Genomic DNA, 18,892 nt, shown 5'->3' with positions numbered 1-18,892 from the left:
CCGTGTGCACCCCCACTTCTCCTCCCAGCAAACATGAGGTTATGGTGTACGTCTCAGGAGACCTCAGACTGACATACCGCTCCTTAATGACACACAACTGTTCTGTGCACTCGAAGAAACCCAGAAAGTGTGGGACGTGTACAGGAAGCGATTCAGATACGGCACTTAAAACCGAGGGAACTCATGCTTTAATAGACACTGAAATCACAAAGGAAGGCCAAGTGCCTTAACAATTTCAATAAAAATATGAAGTTCTTTTTACATGGTAGATTTTCGTAATATAAAAAGTTTAATGCCGTCTGGAAACTGTAATTTACAAAAAAAAAAAAAAAGTCCACATAGGCCAAAGATGGCTAACACTGCATACAAGGGGAGGTGAGTGCCAAGTGGGGGAGGTGTCTGAGGAGGGGAGAGGTGAGCGCCTGTGTCCTTACATGGACCGTCTTGGAAAGACCTGTCGCAAACAAAGGCCCAGTCCACAAACCACACGTACAATCCTTGTAGGTAAAACAACAACATGTGTGATGAAAATTGGGCAATTTTCACCTTCTGCCTGCTTACTAAAAGCAACCAGAGTATTGCGTGGTATTTTCTCTAAACTAAATTGAAACTGAGAAAGCGATCGTGGGAGGCGGTGGCACAGGAGCCTCACAGGGGACTTGCTACGGTGACCACCCGCTGAGACCCACTGGGACAGCGCGAGCAGGGGAAGGACAGTGTGCGCGGCCCCTCTTCCCTTGCCGAGACCCAGGGAGTATCCGTGTGGACCACGATGCGTTTCAGACGGGACGCAGGTGAGGACTTTGTTTCACTACACACTAACGTGGATCAAAATGTGAATTTTGGAGCTTGTTTTGTCTTGGTATTTTGATTTAACTGAAGTCAGTGAAGGAGCTGAGTGGTTTGCTGGTGCGGATTCAGACAGGATCTGCCCTGGCTCTGTGGTCCTACCAGGCTTCCTAGGAGAGGGAGGTTTTATTGCTCGTGTTGAGTGTATTTGCCTCTGGTGGAGCGGAACAGGGGCAGGACAGTCCAGTTTCCTGAGCTGAGAAAGAAATCTGGCCAGTGCTCTCCGCATATAGTGAGGAAAAGATCTTTTTGTAAATTTTACCCACATCCCCTGGCTCATTCCAGACGGGCCGGAGAGCCATGGGCTGTGCGGGAGGCCTCCGCTTCTTGCCACGGGGCTCAGGTGCCCACACATAACAAGTTTAACCACAACTTGCCACTCACTTTCCCTAGACCGTAGAAACGAAACATTCTAATTATGGTGTCTGTCCCCTACACCAGGAGTCAGCAACCTTTTCTTAAAAGGTCAGGCATTAGGTATTCTAGGCTTTGTTGGCCACGAGGCAAAAATCAAGAATAGAACACCGGTGCTGAACAGAACGATTTAAACCTGTCCGATCCAGTCCTTTCTCGTGGCTCTAACAACCCCGGCCTCTGAGCAGACTTAGCCTGTGGGTCATTGTCTGCCTGCCCCTGATCTGCACAAAGAAGTCTGTGAATTAAACAGTCTCACGTCATTTTTAAGTGCACGTGTTTTTCAGGGGAGGAGCCTGAAAAAGGAACTTTGATGTGACGTCCGTCTCACTCATAAGGAAAACACCGACACGGACAGTAAACAGAAAGAAGTGGCAACTCTACGGTGATTTTCAGATCGTTCCTACCATTTTTGTCACGTTTGCTTTCCTTCATCAAAGCTTCTATCTAGGACCAAAAAAAAAAGGAAAAAAAAAAAATCACACCAGTTGGTTTTCCAACATGAAACCTAAAACAACATAGTTAGGACTAAAACCAGGTTGGGGTCCATGAGTCCTCCTCGCTGGCTTGGTAACCATGGGAAGCAGTCGGGGGGCGGAGGGTGTGCAGAGGTGGGCAAACCGGTGCGCTCACAGGGGGCACAGACCCTAGGCCTGTCCTCCAGGGCTCCTTGGCACTTGGGAAAGAGGCTGAGAAAGGAACAGCCCCACTATCTACGTGGGTTCAGAAACTGACTGAGGTTTCGTTTTTGTTGCTGAGGACCTGATTTTGCTATCTAAACGCACAGTGCTATAAACTTGCTGCCACTGGCTACTCTGGTAGTTTATTACCGTTTCTTTGTTCCCTACTGATATAAAGAACCACACAGGTACTTGCTTCTTTATAAAGGATTTGTCTTCCAGTGTTGGGGTCAGGGCTAGAACGGGACATCCTTAGTGTCTTTTGCCAACATGGCTGCGGGGTAAAGGCAAAAACCGCTGTGACATAGCTGAGTAAATATTCTCCTTTCCTCTTTTCAGGGTACACAGAGGAACGGTATGTTTAGAAAGTGAGATCCTACCCAAGGTTAAAAACTCTCCTTGGAGGTCTCCTGCCAGGCCTTGCCTGTCTACTCCATGTGGTGTGGGACACTGCCTCATGGGGAGAGTGGTCAGGTTTCATTTTAGAATTATGTAAAAAGAGTTTAAATTCTCCCACTAAACTTAGTACTAGTAGGACTTTCAGCATTTCATTTCTTTATAAGTTAATGCTCACTGCCCCCCCCAAGACTACCGCTCCTCTCAGCTGGCTACAACTTCCATGTACTGTCACAGCCGGAGGACACGTCCGCCCCTTTGTCCAGGACACTTTCAGGAATACGTGTTTCCTTGCTCAGCCGTAGCTCGGACGGCAACCCCCCACAAGACCCCTGCTGCCAGGCCATGGACGTGAATGTGAACATACTGTGGGAAGGGAGGGGGCTGGTCCCGGCTAAGGGGAGGGTGACCCGCCGCTAGCAGATGTGGGGTGCCGGAGCATGGGAGCTGGGGACAGACTTAGAGGAGAGAGGTGTTCGAGGTCTGGAGTTGGGAGAAGAGAATAAAATGAAGCAGCTGCTGAGGGATGGGAGCTGGAAGTTCCATTCGGGTTAAGTCGAGTTAGCTGTGGAAGTTTTGGGTTTTTTTTTTTGTTTGTTTGTTTTGTGTTTTATGTTTACAAGGAAACTATTTCAACCTTTCCCCCCCCAAACTTGACAGTTACTTACTGATGACTATTCAAAATTGGACATTTTAAAAAATTTGAGCTTTTAAAAATAATAGCTATAAATGCAAAGTACTATTGATAATAAAACCGAGTTGTTTATCCACGTACAAAAAAGGTCAATAATGTTTTAAAAGCACAAAGTTGCATTTTAAATCGCAATTGCATAGTTCTAAAATGCCTGGAGAAAAGTTACATAAAATTTTTAAGAAAATTCAAGTTTGGCTGACAGTGGGGCCCCATGGACGTCTCAGAGCTCGCCGGAGCAGAACCGAGCTGAGGAAGGAAGCGCTGCGGAAACGTGAGTTATTGCATTGCTACTGTGATGGGACCCGGATCAGGGGACGCTACAGTTTCATGACACATCATTGGCATTTTAAAAACCACTGTTTTTGGCTAATATCACACTTTCATGTAGAATTCGACTTAGATTTTATATATCCCACCCCCAACGAGCACCTGAAAGCCTTAAGAAAAAAGCTCTATTTGTATTTCTGTGTATAAAAGGTACTGCGTATCTACCTCTTAGCAAAATATGTGCTCCCTTCCCTCTCCCCACCCCAGAACCATGACCGTTTGCGTACAAAAATCCTGTTGAAGAATCACATCAAAGATGAGAAGCAGGGAGTTCAAGGTAAACATCGGGCGAAGTGTGTAGAAAACTGCCTGGGCCTCCCGTGCCAACCCCACAGAAGTCCCGGCTCCCGGTGAGCGGGGCCCAGAGTCGCCAGCGGCCGTGCGCGTGGGGCCCGCACCCCAAGGGCGCGCCCAGCGTGAGGTGGCTGGCGGTTGCGTGGGGTGACCCGCTCAGCCGAGGGGGGAGGGCCCCCGCAGCCGCGGCACCCTGAGTCCGCGGGTACAGAAGAAGCTTCAGCATTTGGAGGAAGGAAAAAATCTTCCCGGGGACAGAAACTTGTAGCCGTTTCCAGAAGGCAGTCTGAGCGGGCGGGCGGGCGCCGGGGGCCCAGCGGGCAGGGGCAGCGCACCCAGCGCCGTGGTCTCCGTGCGCCAGTGGCCGTTCGGAGGGGCCTTCTGGGGCGCTTCTCCGGGCGGCTGCAGGGACAGCTCCTTCAGTTCCAGCTTGTCCACGCCTTCCTCCTTCTTGTTGTGCCGCGGGGACAGGTTGAGCAGGCTGAGCACGTCCCTCTTGGAAGTCATCGTGCCGGGGGCACCCCGGAATATTTTCACGGGTCCCGTGGGATGCTGGGGCGTGCTCTGCCAGAACATCTTGAGGTTGTGGACGGCCTGCACCTTCTCGTCGATGGCCGCCATCTTCAGCCTGTCCACGTCGGGGGCGTCGGCGGGGCTGGAGCGCGCCGAGCCGGCCGAGGAGTAGGAGAGCGCCGGGGACGGCGCGCTCCCGGCCGGAGACTGATGGCCCGAGCTCGGGGACGCGTTCCGGGGGGACTTGGAGATGTGGGCGCTGTACGGAGAGCTGGGGTACTTCAGTTTGAAGAGCGGCTGGTCGGGGAGAGAAGTCTGGGAGTCGGAGCCGGGCGACGGGCGGCCGCTGTGCTGGCTGGGGCTGCCCTTGACGGACGCCTCGGAGGCCGTGGGGCTGCTGTATCCTGAACTCACCTTGGGGAGGGACGAGCTCCTAGCGGGGGGCTTTGGTTTCACGGGGACCGGCGACGGCTGGCTCTTGGGGTGGGAGAGGGCCGGCCTGCTGAACGCGCTGGTTTCCGACGCTCGGAAGACGGCCGCGCCGCTGGGCGCCGTGAGGCCCTCCTCGGGGCTGCTGCTCTTGCTGGCCTGGCCGCCGCCCCTCTGCAGACGCTCCACCGCGATGAGATGACTCTGTGTCTCCTCTAGAATCTTCTGCGCCAACTCCTGCGGATCAAGCTTTGGGTTGCTTTCTTCCTGGGATTTCACGGTGCTGTCTGTTTCTGTGCTAGACTGGTCTGATTCTCCCGTGTCGGAACTGGCCAGCTTTCCCACCTTTTGGAAGGGGGAGTTTGGGCTGGGAATCAGAGTCATTTTAACTGGAGAATTGGGTGTGCTGACGCTCCCCTTGGAGCTTACGGAAACTTTCACGCCTCCAGCTGGCCCCACGTGGCACTGTTTGTGATCTGGTGAGAAGCGCGTCTTTCTGGTTTCCTGGTAGGCCGCCAAGGGCTCCGTGCTGATGATGGAAAAGCCCTCGTATTCTTCTTCTTCTTTGCTGCCGGCAGGGCGTGTCTGGGGGGACAGCTGGCCCCGCGGCAGGGTGCATCGCTGTGGGTAGGCATTCTTGGACCGGTCGTAGTCCTGCCGGCTGCGGGGACCCCCTGCTTCCGATCCAGCCTCAGGCTTGGAGACGAAGCTCATGGAGGAGGCGATGGAGCTCAGACTGTACACAGAGATGGCGTCGGAGGCGATGCTGTCCGCGCCGGTCGGGGAGAAAGGGGGGTGCTGGTAGCTCAAGGGCAGGGCGTTGGAGACTGACTGGGCCGAGGCCAGAGACTCCAGGGAGGATGAGCTATCAAGGCTGAGGCGCTTGGGCAGCTCAGTAGAATCTAAGACAAAACACAGGTGCCCAGAGGGCAATTAGAACGCCCTGTGGTTTACTCTTTCAAAATTGCAAGCAGCCTCACGGCATTGAAGCTGGCAAGGACCGTGCGGGTGCTGCTCTCGCACGATCCCAGTTTATGTCATGCTCCCGAAGCACACGGTCCTGTTGCAGAGAGGAAATGGAACTCTGAGCCACGACACTCGGAGAGCGCCAGCCGGCCCCAGCCCCCTTCCACGCTGCCTCCACCATGCTCCCATCTCACAGGACCCCACGTCGGCCTGGGCCTCTGGGGTCAGGTGGGCAGTCTGCGGGGACCCCTGGCCTAAACCCTAAACCACCCTCCATGCTTCAGCAGCTCCTCAGGGGCATTTACATTCACTGTCCGCATGGCCTTTCCTCCCACCTTCTCTCAAACACTCCGCTCGAGTCTGTGTCCTCCCCAGTTCTCCTAAAGGTCTCCGGGGCGTCCGTGCTGCCAAACCCAGCGTTCACTGCTCGGTTGTGTAGTCAGTCCCCACTGCCCTCGCTGACCACTCCTTTCCGGGCCCCCCATCCCTGGGACCTGTGAGGCCCACCGCATATCCCACGTCGCCCTCCCCCTCGGGGCCTGCAGGCCCTTTTCTGCCTCCGAGCTGGCCTCTCCCTGAACTTGGGCCTCCGGTACCCAGCTTTCAGGGCAGCTTGTCTAATGGAGATTTCAAAATGGAGCATGTTCAAGAGGGAACTCAAACCCCCCTCCTCCTGCCACTTTCAATGTCTCAGCAAAAGGCAGTCCCATTCTGGCCTTTGTTCCGAAAAACAAGGTATCACCTTTGACACCCCCCCAACTTTGTGTCTGACTGACATCCTTCAGCTGATCCATTACTTCTGCCTTCGAACCGCGGCCACGGGTCTGTCTCCACATGGCAGCCGGCTTGGCCCTCCGAGAAGCGTGATGATGTGGCCGTGCCCCCTGCACCCTGAAAACTGCCTGTGGCCTAAGCCCTGGGGCACCGCTCCTCCCTCATTCACACCCCGCTGCCACTCTCCCTCTGCGCATCTTCACAGGCCTTGGCAGCTCCCCGACTCTGTACCGCATGTGTTGGCTAAGCTCGTGAGAGCGGGGCTTTGCTCACTGCTCTTCCCCGTCCTGACCACATCCTCTGCTTTTCTCCCCCTTCCCCAAACGCAGCCAGGCTGGTCCTAGGGCACGTGGCGGGGGCGCAGGGGGGCTGCTTACCAAAGAGCGCGAGCAGAGACTGCAGGGCAAAGTGCATGGTTCGCCGATTTGCTTGTTTCCCGGTTTTCAGGATGACTTCCTCCTGACCCACTTCACAGAGATCGAACCCTAGAGGAACAAAGACCATGAATCTCTGTGTCCGTGTCCCCGAGGGGAGGAGAGCCACAGCCCCATGTCCCCGGAATTCCCGCAGGCCCCTCGGCCAGTGCGCCCAGCCTGGGCTGCCCTGGGCCTGGGAGCCGGGCGTACCCTCACCCCAATACCTGCGGGGCCCGGCTCCCTCCTGCCCCTTCCCAGAGCACCCGCTGCTCTCTGGCCCTGAGCTCTGTTCTCTGCAGCGCTGGTCCCAGTTCGTAGGGCTGGGGAGTATGAGCTGCTCTCTCCGTCCTTTCCCAGGACAGTCCACTGAAAGTAGACTTTAAGAAGGACAAAACTGGGCCACTCCAGTCAGCACAGGGTCCAGTATGTAAAGGTGCTGCCTGGGAAGGTGGGAGCTTCTCAAGGGCACAGACGTGTGTGTTTGCCATTGAGGGCTTTGAAACCAGCCGGCTCTGACAAGGGAGAATCCGCCCTCCAGGCTGAGCCACCCTGCGGGGACTACACCCCGTTCTGCTCAAGACCAGGGGGCCGCCCTGACACAGTTCTCCTGAGACTCCAGGCGGGCACAGCAGAGGGCAGGAGCCTCCGGGCAGGAGGCCGGCTCACCAGCTGCTGCTGCACTGAGACTTCAGAGACCCCGCTGGGCGCCGGCCCCCATCTCCCTGAGAAGAGCACAGGCAGACGAAGCTGAGCGCAGACGCCATGGCCAAGGGCTTTGTCTGCTGACCAATGTACGGCTGGGGCGGGGCCGGGGGGCAGCCCTCAGCCCTGCACATGTGGCTCAGGGCACTCGGCGGGACACTGAGCTCAGCCGGAACAGTGGAAGCGTTTGGTGCTGACTGCCAGGGGACAGGGCCCCCTCCCTCCTATGATGTGTGCTCCGGTGACAGGGTCTGTGACACACAAGGCCGCCATGTTCTGCATGCTGTGCGGTTCCTGACACAGTAGTCACCAACGGAGAAATGGGTCTTTTTATTCCCAGGCCAGGATTCTGAGATCAGCCTGACACTGTCGTTCCTCTGGGAATTTGTTCACTGGATGAGCTACTTCAGACTTCTGGTTGCTGTGGGGTATTTTCCCCTCTGAACTCAAACAGAATCACTCCCTGAAAGCAACAGGAAGGTCTCGGAGAACTCAGCATTTAAATACAAATAACTAATTAATATAAAGGTTTTAGTTAGAGATCTCTCCTTTTACCAGGATGACGGACTTCGTTACTGCCCCGGCAGCACGGAGGTAATAATTGCCAGCCCTGGGCCGGGTTGCACTGGTGCTGGCTGAGGGCTGGAAAGAGGAGCCTCAGAGCGCTCGGGAGTGAGGGAGCCCGTTCTCCAAAGGCTGGACCTGCAGAGACTTTTCCTCCCCCGGTGTCAGGGCATGGGATTCAAGGATAACTATGTGCACACTGACTCATCCCTTGAGTATCAGTGGTTTGGAAAACACAGAGAAGTAGAGGCCATCGATGAAAATAACCCACTGTCCCAACACCAGAAGAGCCAGTGACACACTTGGAAATATCCAGTTCGCAGGCAAGGGGGCCTGCCTCTGTCACACCCACACTGAGGGGAGGTGTGGGCCCTGCCCGGGGAAGACCGCTTTGGCTCCGTCTTCCCTCACCTGTGCTATGTGTCACTGTGCCAGGCCTACAGCCCGTCCTGGAAGGGATGTGATCCTGCTGGGCGTAGACCTGGCCTTTCTCGCTCTTAGTCCAGTTGCTACTGTCTGCCTTTATCTAGATAGAAATGTACTATGTGCATGGCAAGAAGACTGCGTTAGGCCCACAGAAGGCAGCACACAGCAAGATCCCAAAGGTGGGAGAACATCTACTTAGAGGGATTCAGAGTGACTGTGGGGGCTGGGGGTTCCCCCATCAAAGGCAATTGAAGCCAGCCCTAAGCTGACATGGGCTGGGAAAAGGAATCTGCAAAATGGGTTAAAAGAAAGGCCTAATGCTGTGAAATCCAGATTTCGTGAGAAGAAAAACTGCTTGTGAGGGACCAGCTGGCCTGCCATGTAAAATGGCGGCTGGTCCCCGTCACTCTGGATTGAGGCTGTGTCATCCTTCAAAGAGTCCCCACTCCCTGAGGTTAAAAACCAAAGGAGGCCCCATAGGATCTGTCCTACCTCTGCCTCGTCTGTCCCCGCCGTGCCCTGCAGCAGCGTGTGGGCCTGACACTTGTGCTCACCGATGCTCTTCCCTCGTCCTGGAGTTTCCTCCTGATGACACCCTCAGGCCCTCCAGGTCTGCCACGGCTCCCTGCCTTCCGCCCCGCCAGCAATCACGGGGACGCTGGGGCTCCTGTCTGGGATGCTGCCCCCCTCCTGAGGGGCTCCCTCCGCTTGGATTACGTGTTTACTAGGTCTGCTCATCTTCCCCACTAGACTGAAAACCCTAAGAGGGCTTGTCCCCCGTCCTGGCGCACTCCCCGACACATCACAGGGGCTCAGAGGAAAGCTTGGGAAGTGACTGGCTCCCCGGGAATCGCACCAGCACTTAAGTGGGACGGGAGAGCAGCTCACAGCCTCTTGTGTGGTATTTTATCAAAAATGCATCTATTAAAGCAGCAGTTTTGGCAGGAGCTGCCTCAGCCGTGTTACATTCTCCAAAAAGGAAAAGTAAGTGTCGCAGATGAACACGGATTCTGGTGCCGGTGGTTCTAGGTCCCTGGCATCAAATCAGACCTGGTTTCAATGGCACAGTAAAGACCGACCTTGAAACGGTTATCTTATGACTTTTTTTTTCTTTAGCTTTTAATCATGGCTTGACTCCCAATGATGCTGACATCTAGCAGCTTTCCATCAAGGGGAGGACTAGAAATGAGAGTGCTGAAACCACAATGTCGGGCGCTGGGACAAGGCAGGAGGGCCATATGCCAAGTGTGCTCAAGGGCTGGGATCGCCGAGGCCACCATCTGTGGGGTGACATGTAAGAAAACACCGAGGCCCCAAGACTCTGCCAGCTTCACCCAACAGAAACGCGGAGAGATGGAGTTTTCACAAAAGGGAACTGCAGGAGGCAGGGACGGACGCTCTGGCCTACCTAGAGCCGCCAGAAACTCGTGGCAGCCGGGGAGGCGCCACAGCTGCACGCTGATGGAGACCTGGATGGGGGCCGAGGCGAAGTCCTGCTCCTTCTCGCCGGCCTGCAGCTGAACCAGCACCTGGTGGAGCTGAGCGAGGAGACGAGCGTGAGCACACCACCTTCCCAGCGCCGCCTTCCCTCCGGCCCGCCTAGGATGTGTCCCTGCGTTACTCCTGTGTCACCTGCTACCGTCCTCCCTGGTGACCTTAATGTGCATCGCACTGCACATTCCTGTTAAACGGTGCCTCAGGCCTGCTGTCCTGTCTCCTCTCTGGAGGCTGGGGTGGGGGGGTGTCACAGGGCGGGAGTGGCCTCGCCTCTTCCCTGGTGCACCCTGGTGGTAGGGGCAGGGACCAGAGGAGGGGTGGGGTGTAGGACCGGTCATCTCCATCTCCTTTTCTCTATTTAAGCCCCCCTGATGCTCTTGAGTTACATGGCGAAGAAGAGCCCAGCGTCCCGTCCCAGAGCCGCAGCGCTCGGGGAGGAGCCCGCACACCCACTTCGAGGGCCTGGGGCACTCCGGGACCCCCGGTCTACTCTGGGGCCCTGTGTGGTGGCTTCACAGTGTCACTCGCTCAAAGTTGCTTCTGCCCCTGCTGTTCTGGTGGAACGTGAGAAGTCCAATCGAGAACATGAGAAGGGTGCAGCAGGAAAGGGGGAGCCAGAGCAGAGGAAGGGGTCACCGCGGCCCGGAGTGCGTGGGGCACGTGCACACGGCTCTGAGCGACAGCACATGCGCCTGGGCTCAGAGCAGGTGCAGGGGACGCAGGGGCTGGGCGGGTTGAGGGGCTCACCTGACAACAGTTGCTACTTAAAGTTGTACTCACCATTCCCACCATATTTTTAACAGCCTTCGGCCAGCAGATTATAAGAAAAGAAAGAGAGAGAGAGAGAGAGAGAAGAGAGTTTAGACTCAAGCACAGGTTGTTATGCCACGAGCTGATCACTGCTTTAGGAAGCGCCACAGCAGGTCCGCGGTGGCTCCGACCGGGAGGGGAGAGGAGCGAGAGTCAGCAGGGACACACAGGAGAACAAACAGCCACACCAGGCCAGACGCGGGCAGGGGCAGCCAGGCCCTCCCTTCCTTGCCAGGAGAGGAGCAGGGCAGGCAGGGCTCGAGTGGGGAGGGGACACAGAGGGCATCGAGAGGCCACTCTAGACACCTAGGGCCATGGTTCCAGAGCGACTCGAGAACTAGCCCACCACGGGCCGGCCCCTGGGGGCAGCCGGACATCTGCCCGCGACCCGCTAGAAGAGTCGACAGAAAGTCCCCGTGATGCCACCAAACACAAGAAGTTAAGCAGCTGGGTTTTTGGACTCAGGCTTGCCCTGCGAATGTAACTCTAACGTCCTCTGTTCCTAGAGCACAGGCTTCCAGCCCTCTTGGGCTCAGGATGTCTTGATATGCCATGTTCTAGAAGTGTCTTCCTGATTCTCTTCAACAAGGAGACGGAACACCCTCATTGCCAAGTAAGCAGGAACTCAAGAAGAGGCATGTCATTGGGCTGGGCTCCGAATCCGGGCTGGAAACCACCCTGGGTAGGTGGGAGGCTCCAGGCACCACTCGGATTTTCAGAGGCTAATCCCAGACAGAGCAGCTTTGTTCCATTTACAATAAAATCTGATCAATAATAATGAGGTATGTCATTTTTTTCAAGTTCTTACACTATGAGATGACCAGAGAGAATTGCTCCATGACCTTCAGGGCTGCTGTTCCAGCCAGAAACCCTCCCCCACACAGCAGTCACCAAGGGTTTACTGTGTCCCTCCTTCCCCTTGTTTCAGACCCTCACTGGCTGGTAGGAAGATTGGGAGCTCTGAGGCCAAGCTGGGAAAGGCCTACGTGAGGCTGAGAGTTCGAATCCTCCTGATTCCTGAATAAGACCTCCATTCCCCTGAAAGAAAGTCCGTGTGTAGAACCTGCTGTGCGGTAGCTTGCGTTAGAGCTGACCTCGTATTCACTGCTGTGCCTCCCTCGGTGGCTACTCAGTTTCAGGTGGGGTTCATCCCCTGATCTGGGCATAAGCATCAGGGACCCTGCAGAGGATCTGGTAGGTTGGCCCCACACCTGCCGGCTGAGGGAGTGTAGTCAGTCAGCAGAAAAAGTGGGTGGGGGACGACAAGGTGCAGGCAGCCGCTGAATGGAGAGTTCAGGAAATGCCCCACTACTGCAGGTGACAGGGGTCTCAGGAGGCCCTACTGCTCTCCGAACCCAGTGCCCTGAACCCAGTGTCCCCTGGACGTGTGCGTGCCTCGGGGGCTCTTTCGCCCCCAGCCCTCATCTTTCCCGTCTAGTCACAGGGGTGGAAAAAGGCAACCAGACCGTGGCACTTGCAGATTCCTGTGTAGGCCCAGCTCACCCTGGCGCCCAGGCCTGGGCTCAGCCGCCCTGGCCCAACTCACCCGACTGATGAGCTGCTCGCCCGTCTCCGAGGCAGTGATGAGCTTGCAGAGGGCTTGGAGGGCAGGGTTGGGCAGACCTTAACCAAACAGAAGGCGATGTCATCCAAAGGGGCCCCCACACCCACAGCCCTGCTGCCTCCCCAAGCGAAGAGCCTGAGACACTCCACATCGGGGGCATTTCCAGAAGCTGGGGACAGCCAGGCATGTGGGTCTCTAACTTGAGAATGGAGACAAGGGTCCCAGAGAAAGGCCCGTCCTTGAGGTGTGTGGTCACATCCCAGGACCTCTGCTCGGAGCGAGGCCCAGAAAGCAATCGGCAACACCCGCAGCCTGCCTGAGCCCAGGTTCGCCCCCCGCCGCCGACTCTGACACACCTGGAACTGCCAATGAAACGCCAAGGCAGCTGCTGTGTGCCCAGTGTGCCAGCCCGGGAGGAGGCAGAGTGGGGCCCACGCCCTGCTTCTCGGATCGCCTCCAGGTCAGGAGAGCTCTGTGTCTGCGACTCCTTGCTCCTTCCCCACTGTGAGATCCGGCCTCCCCACCACCAACCGCCATGCCCATGCAGCAGCCCGGCCCTGCCCGCCCGGCTCTCACCCAGCAGGGACTGGATGGTGCTGCTGCACTGCTGGAGCCGGTCACCGGGGTCGGAGGTTGGGAAGAAGACAGCCGCCGGCAGGCCGCTGGCCGGGGGGTCCAGCCGGAAGCCCACGGCAGTGAGCAGGGCCTGCCAGCCGGGAATGCCGCCCACTTTGTTCTCCACGCTCTGCTGGGACGTGTACATGGCATTGCGCTGCCCGTTCTGAATGCGCTGCAGGGACTTCTCCACCTGCAGGGGAAGGGGCAGTGGAGCGCCACTCCGGTCACCGGCGTCTCTCCTGGTGGTTCTGCAGACATGCAAAGCCTCGGGTGTGAAGCCGGGGCTGCCTCCTGCCACCTGGGCGCCTCGGCCTTAGGACCACGGCCCGGTAGCAACGGCCCAGCTCGCAAGGGAGGGGGCGAAGGGGAAGGCTGTCCCTGTCCCAGCACCAGCAAGTCTGGGGGACTCAGAGAAGTTTTGTCCCTTTGCGGGCCCACTCCTCCCACTGCAGGCTCTCCTCCTCAGACACTAAAACCCATTCTCAGGCCACGGCCTGCCCCAAACCATGGGATAGTTCCCCATCACTAGGATTAACTTCAGGCCCTCCAGAAGCCCTTCACAGTCCGCAGCCCTCCCATACACCAAGCAGTACCCGTCCCAGGGCTGTGGCTGGCCATGCCCTTCTTCCCCGGGCCTCTGACGCACCCTCCGTCCCACAGCAGTGGCCTCTGGAACCTAGGCCTCCCCCTCCACCTCAGATACCTCTCCCACCTGCCAGGGCCTAAACCCATGCCTGGCACCTGTGGGCTGAATTTGTAGAAGAAACCAATAAGTCAGCTCCCCCCAGCGAGCCTTCCACAGCACTTCCGGTGGCGTTGGGCCTTCCCTGCCATTTCTTTCTCTAGGAGAAATCTCAGGTTGATCTGTGTGCACCCTGGGGGACTTCTCTCCTCACTAGAGAGGCAGAAGAGTCTTCCAAGGTGTCACCTGAGGCTTTTCTTACAGTATAACCCTGGGATGCAGGGGGCTGACCTCCCGGCAGGAAAAAACGAGTGGTCCTGGGCAGGATGACCAGCGAGGGGGCCTGCCATCGGGGCTGAAGCTCCTCGGAGACACACTGCCCAGGGTCAAGGGGTCCCACGGTTAGTCAGAAGGAGATAGGAGCTGGTAAAGCCCATGGCCCCTCTACTTGCCCCGAGAAATGAAGCCAAGAAAGAAGTGACAACCTTTAAGTGTGCCTGAGGGGCCCGAGAGGCCTGGCTCTTGCCCCGCAGCCTGCTCTTTTCTAAGAAAAGCAGCCTGGGAGCTGCAGCCAGGAAGGAGGGAACTTGGGGGTGACAGGGACCAGAATAGGTCCTAATATTGAGCAGCTGAATTGCTCTATGCCGTTTCCAGACACAGGTTAAAATCAGTTAAGAGAGTCTCCGCAGATTCTCAAAGTGCATGAGCACAGCTACCCCAGAGCACGTGGCAGGGGCCACCTCAGGTGTGGCCTGAGAGCTGCCCCGGCTTCTCAGGTGACATCATTCCTACCCAGTCACATGCTGATTTCAGGCAGACCCCAAGCCCAAGAGATGGACAGGATGTACCTACCACCTGGAGTGCATGGAGCCCCAGGCCCAGGGAGTAGGAAGTTTGCCCCGCTGCGGGGACATGCCCCCTGGAACCCAGCCCCCAAACTGAACTACCCAGCCGGAGCCTCCAGCCCGCTCCCCAGGGCCTGTGGGGGACTATTCCCCACGTCCTTCCTCTTGAGCTCTGACACAGCCATGGCGTGTGCCCCTCTGTCCCTCCAGGGGGCAGTGGTTTGCTGGGGCTTTGCTGTTTGGGGGGCTCTGGAAGGAGTGTGGATGCGGCATGGGCTGTCCAGCCACACCACGTGGACCCCGAGCTGGGGCTGGGCAGGTCTGTCTTGCAGAACCCACGGAGGCTAACAACTCTCAGGTGTCAGAGGCTGCCTTCCCGGTTAGCAAAGTAGAAGGGCGGAACACGTTTTCTTTCGCTGCCTCTCGGCTGGATTTGTAACTTCTGGACGTGTGTACCCTCACCCCTAGCCCCACCAAGCTTTGGACTGGCCACATACTGGGTTAACTTTGGACTCTTCCTCCAACCCGAAGTTAGGGGAAGGCCAGGGCCATTTGCCTTTAAAATATCCTTTCCCAGCCTCTAGAACCCTCCTGTGTGCCAGCTACTTGCCTCTTCTCTAAGTCTCACTATAGCCTGGAAAAATGAGAATTTTTATCCTTGCTTCCAGAGGAGCAAACTGAAGCTCAGAGAGCCAGGAGACTTGCCCAAAGCTTCATGGCCCAGAAACAGGGGCAGTGTGGGCCCCAGGACCTTGGCAAAGAGGCCACATCCATCACCGTGACACAAGTGCCTGCCACTCAACAGGCCGGCTCCACCTGTGGGTCCCCTCTGCCTGCTCGTGTCCCCTGGGGATATGGACAGGCCACAGCTCTTCTCTGGTGCACCTGCAGCCGGCTCACTGCTCTCGAGGGCCGAGGGCCCCGTGGGAGCCGGGGACAGGCTTACCAGGTGCAGCAACACTCGCAGGGCATCTCGGGCGCGCTCCGGATGCTGGAGGATCTCTGTGAGGGCCTGGCCGATGAGCGACGAGGGACTGTTCAGCTTCACGTCACTCCCAATGAGCATGAACCCTGCGAGAACACAGAAGGGCATCTCGGAGCCTGCCCTCTGCTCGAGGGAGCAGCTCTGGCTGGCCCCCTCACTCCCTGGGGCCTCACAGCCACCCTGCCCCCAAGGGGACCTGCGCAGCAAAGCTGCTCCACGGAAAGGCCTGCAGGAGGGCTCTCTCACTGAGGGGACCCGCCCTTGCGCTTCTGTCCCCTCCTCTTTAAGAATCAGCGCCTTTCAGGGCTCATGAGTGGTTTTGCACGAAAGTTCCTCAGGAAAGTGCCTCTGTGCTCTGCTGCACAGTGAGGGAGGAAGCAAGTGGCCGGGTGGTCCCCGGGTGAGGGGGCTAAGGGATTCCCAGGGTGCTCCCCAGGCTTGGCCACATCCCAAGAAGGACCTGCCCTGTTTCCCCTGAGATGCATCTGGAACCTGCCCAGGGACAGCACCACGGGATGTGGACAGGAGGACGACCTGCACGTCTATGCGGATCCTGTCCCGCTCCCAGATGCAGGGTCGGGGCGGGGGCAGGCACACAGAGCAGTCTCCTCAAGCCGCCAAGCCACTTAGAACCACCCTGCCCCTAAATAATGGAGAAAGGGGTTTCCCAAGAGCAGGAGTGCGCCACGGCTGTTTTTAAGGTGAGCAGCGCAGTAGGACTTGAACACCATCTTCCCACGCTAAGCCGCGACTTGTATGCCATCTGTCACTCATACAGGACAAAAATACCACATCCCTACACGTTGAGAAGCCAGGGCAGGGGCCCCACAGAGAGGGGCCAGAGTCCCTTGGGGAGGAAGAATCAAGCTCAGAGGCCAGGCTCCCCCCAGGCCAGCACTACGGCCCTGGGGCGCATCGGGAACAGACAGCGCGCAGGGCTGCGATCACGGAGCCTCCGCCACCACCTTCGATTCCTGCATCTCGTCTCCTGGCAGCGGGAGTTCAGTGACGGGCGGCAGGGCCGGGACACAGGCCTCCACGCCCGCCCACCCTGCCCTGTCCTCCCTTCGCGGCCATGCGCCCCCCCCAGCCAGATTCTGTTGTTTCATTCGAACACGTGTCTGGCAAACACCACAGCTGTGCTGTTTGTGAAGCAAACACGTTTCCATGGCCCACCAGTGAAATGGCGCCGGCACAGTGCACCTGCCCACCGGGTTATTTTGAGAGGAAGGGGAAGGTAGAAGTCATTTGTCCCCAGTGTTTAAGTGATATGTGGCTCATAACAAAATACAAATGTTTGAAAACAGTGCTTTGGGCGTTCCTCCGTTGCTCGAGGTTTAAGACACCGTGTTTGTGGGTCAGTCCCATGGCCACAGCATTGATGGGACTTCATCTTTGCTCTGGAGCATCCTGGGGAGGGACAGGAGCCAGTCCTGAGGGACAGCATGGACAGAAGGACCGTGGGCTGTGTCAGCAAAAGGGCCCTGGCTGGAGTCTGGGTTGGCGGCCTGATGGGACAGCTTCCGCCATGGGAAGCTCCACAGGTCACGCCTTGCTCCACCTCCCATGACCAGACGTCACAGAGAACATTCTCTCTTCACCTCCCTTCAGAAAGGGTAAGTAGCTGGTCTCAGGTCACAGACCCCGGACATGGAACTAGGTCAAACCCAAGTGTTCTGATGACCAAACCTGGGACTTTCTACCACATGGCTCTTTGTCACCATCCTGGGACTTCACAGGAGGGCACCATAAAATGCATCAACCAGCACACCCTTGTCCCCGAAGTCTATGCTCACACCCCGATGGCAGGCTGTTCTGCTGCTCCCTAGTCAAAAAAAAGATCACTTTAGGGGTGCCTGGGTGGCGTAGTCAGTTGAGCGTCCGACTCTTGATTTCAGCTCAGCTCATGATCTCAGGGTCCTGAGATCGAGCCCTGTGTTGGGCTCCGCATTCAGTGGGGAATCTGAGATTCTTTCTCCCTCTGCCCCTCCCCCTACTCATATTCTTTCTCTATCAAATAAATAAATAAAATCTTAAAAAAAAAAAAGACTAATACCTCAGTGACAAATGACTATTTTGGCAGAAGGCGAGGGTCTCAGCAAACAAGGCCCTCTGCCGGCACCGCCCCACGCCCCCTCTCCCCAGTACCCCATCCTCCCCTCCCCAACCTGGGAGGCTGTGAGCACCCAGCTCTGGGCACCCCTGACAGGCACCAGCCAGCGGTCCATGCTCCTACCTGCCCAGTTGGAGGGGTGTGAGAAGGCCTTGCTGCTCTGCACCACCTTCATGGCCTCCCCCAGGGCGGCGCTGGCTTTCAGGCCATTGAGCAGGGATGAGTAGAAGGCGTGGAGAAACATCTTGGAAGCCGCCACAGGCACAGGCCACAGAGACACAAGAACACACTGTGCGCCGGCAGCCAGGAAGGCCCGTGTCAGCGCGATGACCCCGTCAGCCGTGACCTTGCTGTTGGACTCCTGTGAGGAGCCGAGGACCACCAGCTTCACGGGAAGCCGCAGGTCCAGGACGTCGGCGGCCGTGAGCAGCAGCTCCTGCAGGGGCGGGCAGTCCGAGATGCTCTCCCCGTCGCTGGCGTCGTCCTGCACCCGCAGGGATTCGGGGATCGTGTAGGGGTGGCCAAAGGAGCTCTTGCTGCCGCCAGGGTTACTGTCGGCGCTGGGAGTGAGGACCAAGGCCGACAGTTTCCACGAGATGTGGGTGGCAAAGTGGACACACTCGGCCTGGGTCAGGGCGCTCATGACCCGTTCTTTGGTGGCCACGTTGCCCACCAGAGGCTGACAGCCCAGGAGCTCTGACACCATGTACGCCTCCTCCTCGGCCGATGGCATGGGCCCCCACAGCCACCTGTCCATCACCGCCGACGGCAGCTTGGGGTTGCCGACAACAGCCGCCATGGACGTGGAGCTCGAATACGTGGGCGGGTTCTTCCTCAGGTGAGACTAGGAGGGGAAGACAGAGAAGCAGACCACCCCGCCCGTCAGACAGGGGCCAGGCTAGCCGGCTGAGCCTCGGGCTTCCCGTGAGCACCGGGCTCCATCCCCTCGGCTACACCTGTGCTCCCAATAACCTCGTTCACTCGAACGCTCAACACCGTTGGCGCCCAGCTGACCGTTGGCGCCCAGCTGCTCATTCTACTGAGAACCACAGCTGCGCTGCCGAGCTCTGGAAAATCAGGACTGGATCTCAGGAAGAGCCCTTCCCATCTGTCAAGTCCTGAGGGGTGCTGCGGCCGGAGGCAAGGGTGGAGGGTGCTGGCCTGCCCCACGCACCTCACTCCCACAGACCTCCCTCTGGGCCCTGAAACGGGGGAGACCTACTCCTGATGAGCCAGGGCTCTGAAGGCTGACAAAAAGCAAGTCAATCTCAGTGGTGACAGGGCTAACCTCCGCCCAGTACAGCCACCATGTGCTGAAAAGATTATACTTGTCA

General features: G+C 57.5%; 1 protein-coding gene across 2 annotated transcripts in view; it reads right to left on the bottom strand.

Annotated features, from left to right (window-relative positions):
* Nucleotides 1–165: 165 nt before the first annotated feature.
* Nucleotides 166–18,892, bottom strand: part of TTC28 (tetratricopeptide repeat domain 28) — a 424,481-nt gene continuing 405,754 nt past the window's right edge. For both annotated transcript variants that reach the window (XM_044244012.1, XM_044244011.1), the window contains exons 15-22: nucleotides 17,682–18,402; nucleotides 15,407–15,531; nucleotides 12,892–13,123; nucleotides 12,298–12,374; nucleotides 10,722–10,745; nucleotides 9,853–9,982; nucleotides 6,714–6,821; nucleotides 166–5,498 (exon numbers count right to left, since the gene is read on the bottom strand). In XM_044244012.1, coding sequence (XP_044099947.1) covers nucleotides 3,874–5,498; nucleotides 6,714–6,821; nucleotides 9,853–9,982; nucleotides 10,722–10,745; nucleotides 12,298–12,374; nucleotides 12,892–13,123; nucleotides 15,407–15,531; nucleotides 17,682–18,402 — 3,042 coding nt within the window. In that variant the 3' untranslated portion in view covers nucleotides 166–3,873. The remainder of the gene's footprint in view (nucleotides 5,499–6,713; nucleotides 6,822–9,852; nucleotides 9,983–10,721; nucleotides 10,746–12,297; nucleotides 12,375–12,891; nucleotides 13,124–15,406; nucleotides 15,532–17,681; nucleotides 18,403–18,892) is intronic.

The sequence above is a fragment of the Neovison vison genome, chromosome 3 (genome assembly GCF_020171115.1).
Source record: "Neovison vison isolate M4711 chromosome 3, ASM_NN_V1, whole genome shotgun sequence".
Taxonomy (NCBI): domain Eukaryota; kingdom Metazoa; phylum Chordata; class Mammalia; order Carnivora; family Mustelidae; genus Neogale; species Neogale vison.
This window is presented reverse-complemented; position numbering and strand designations above follow the sequence as displayed.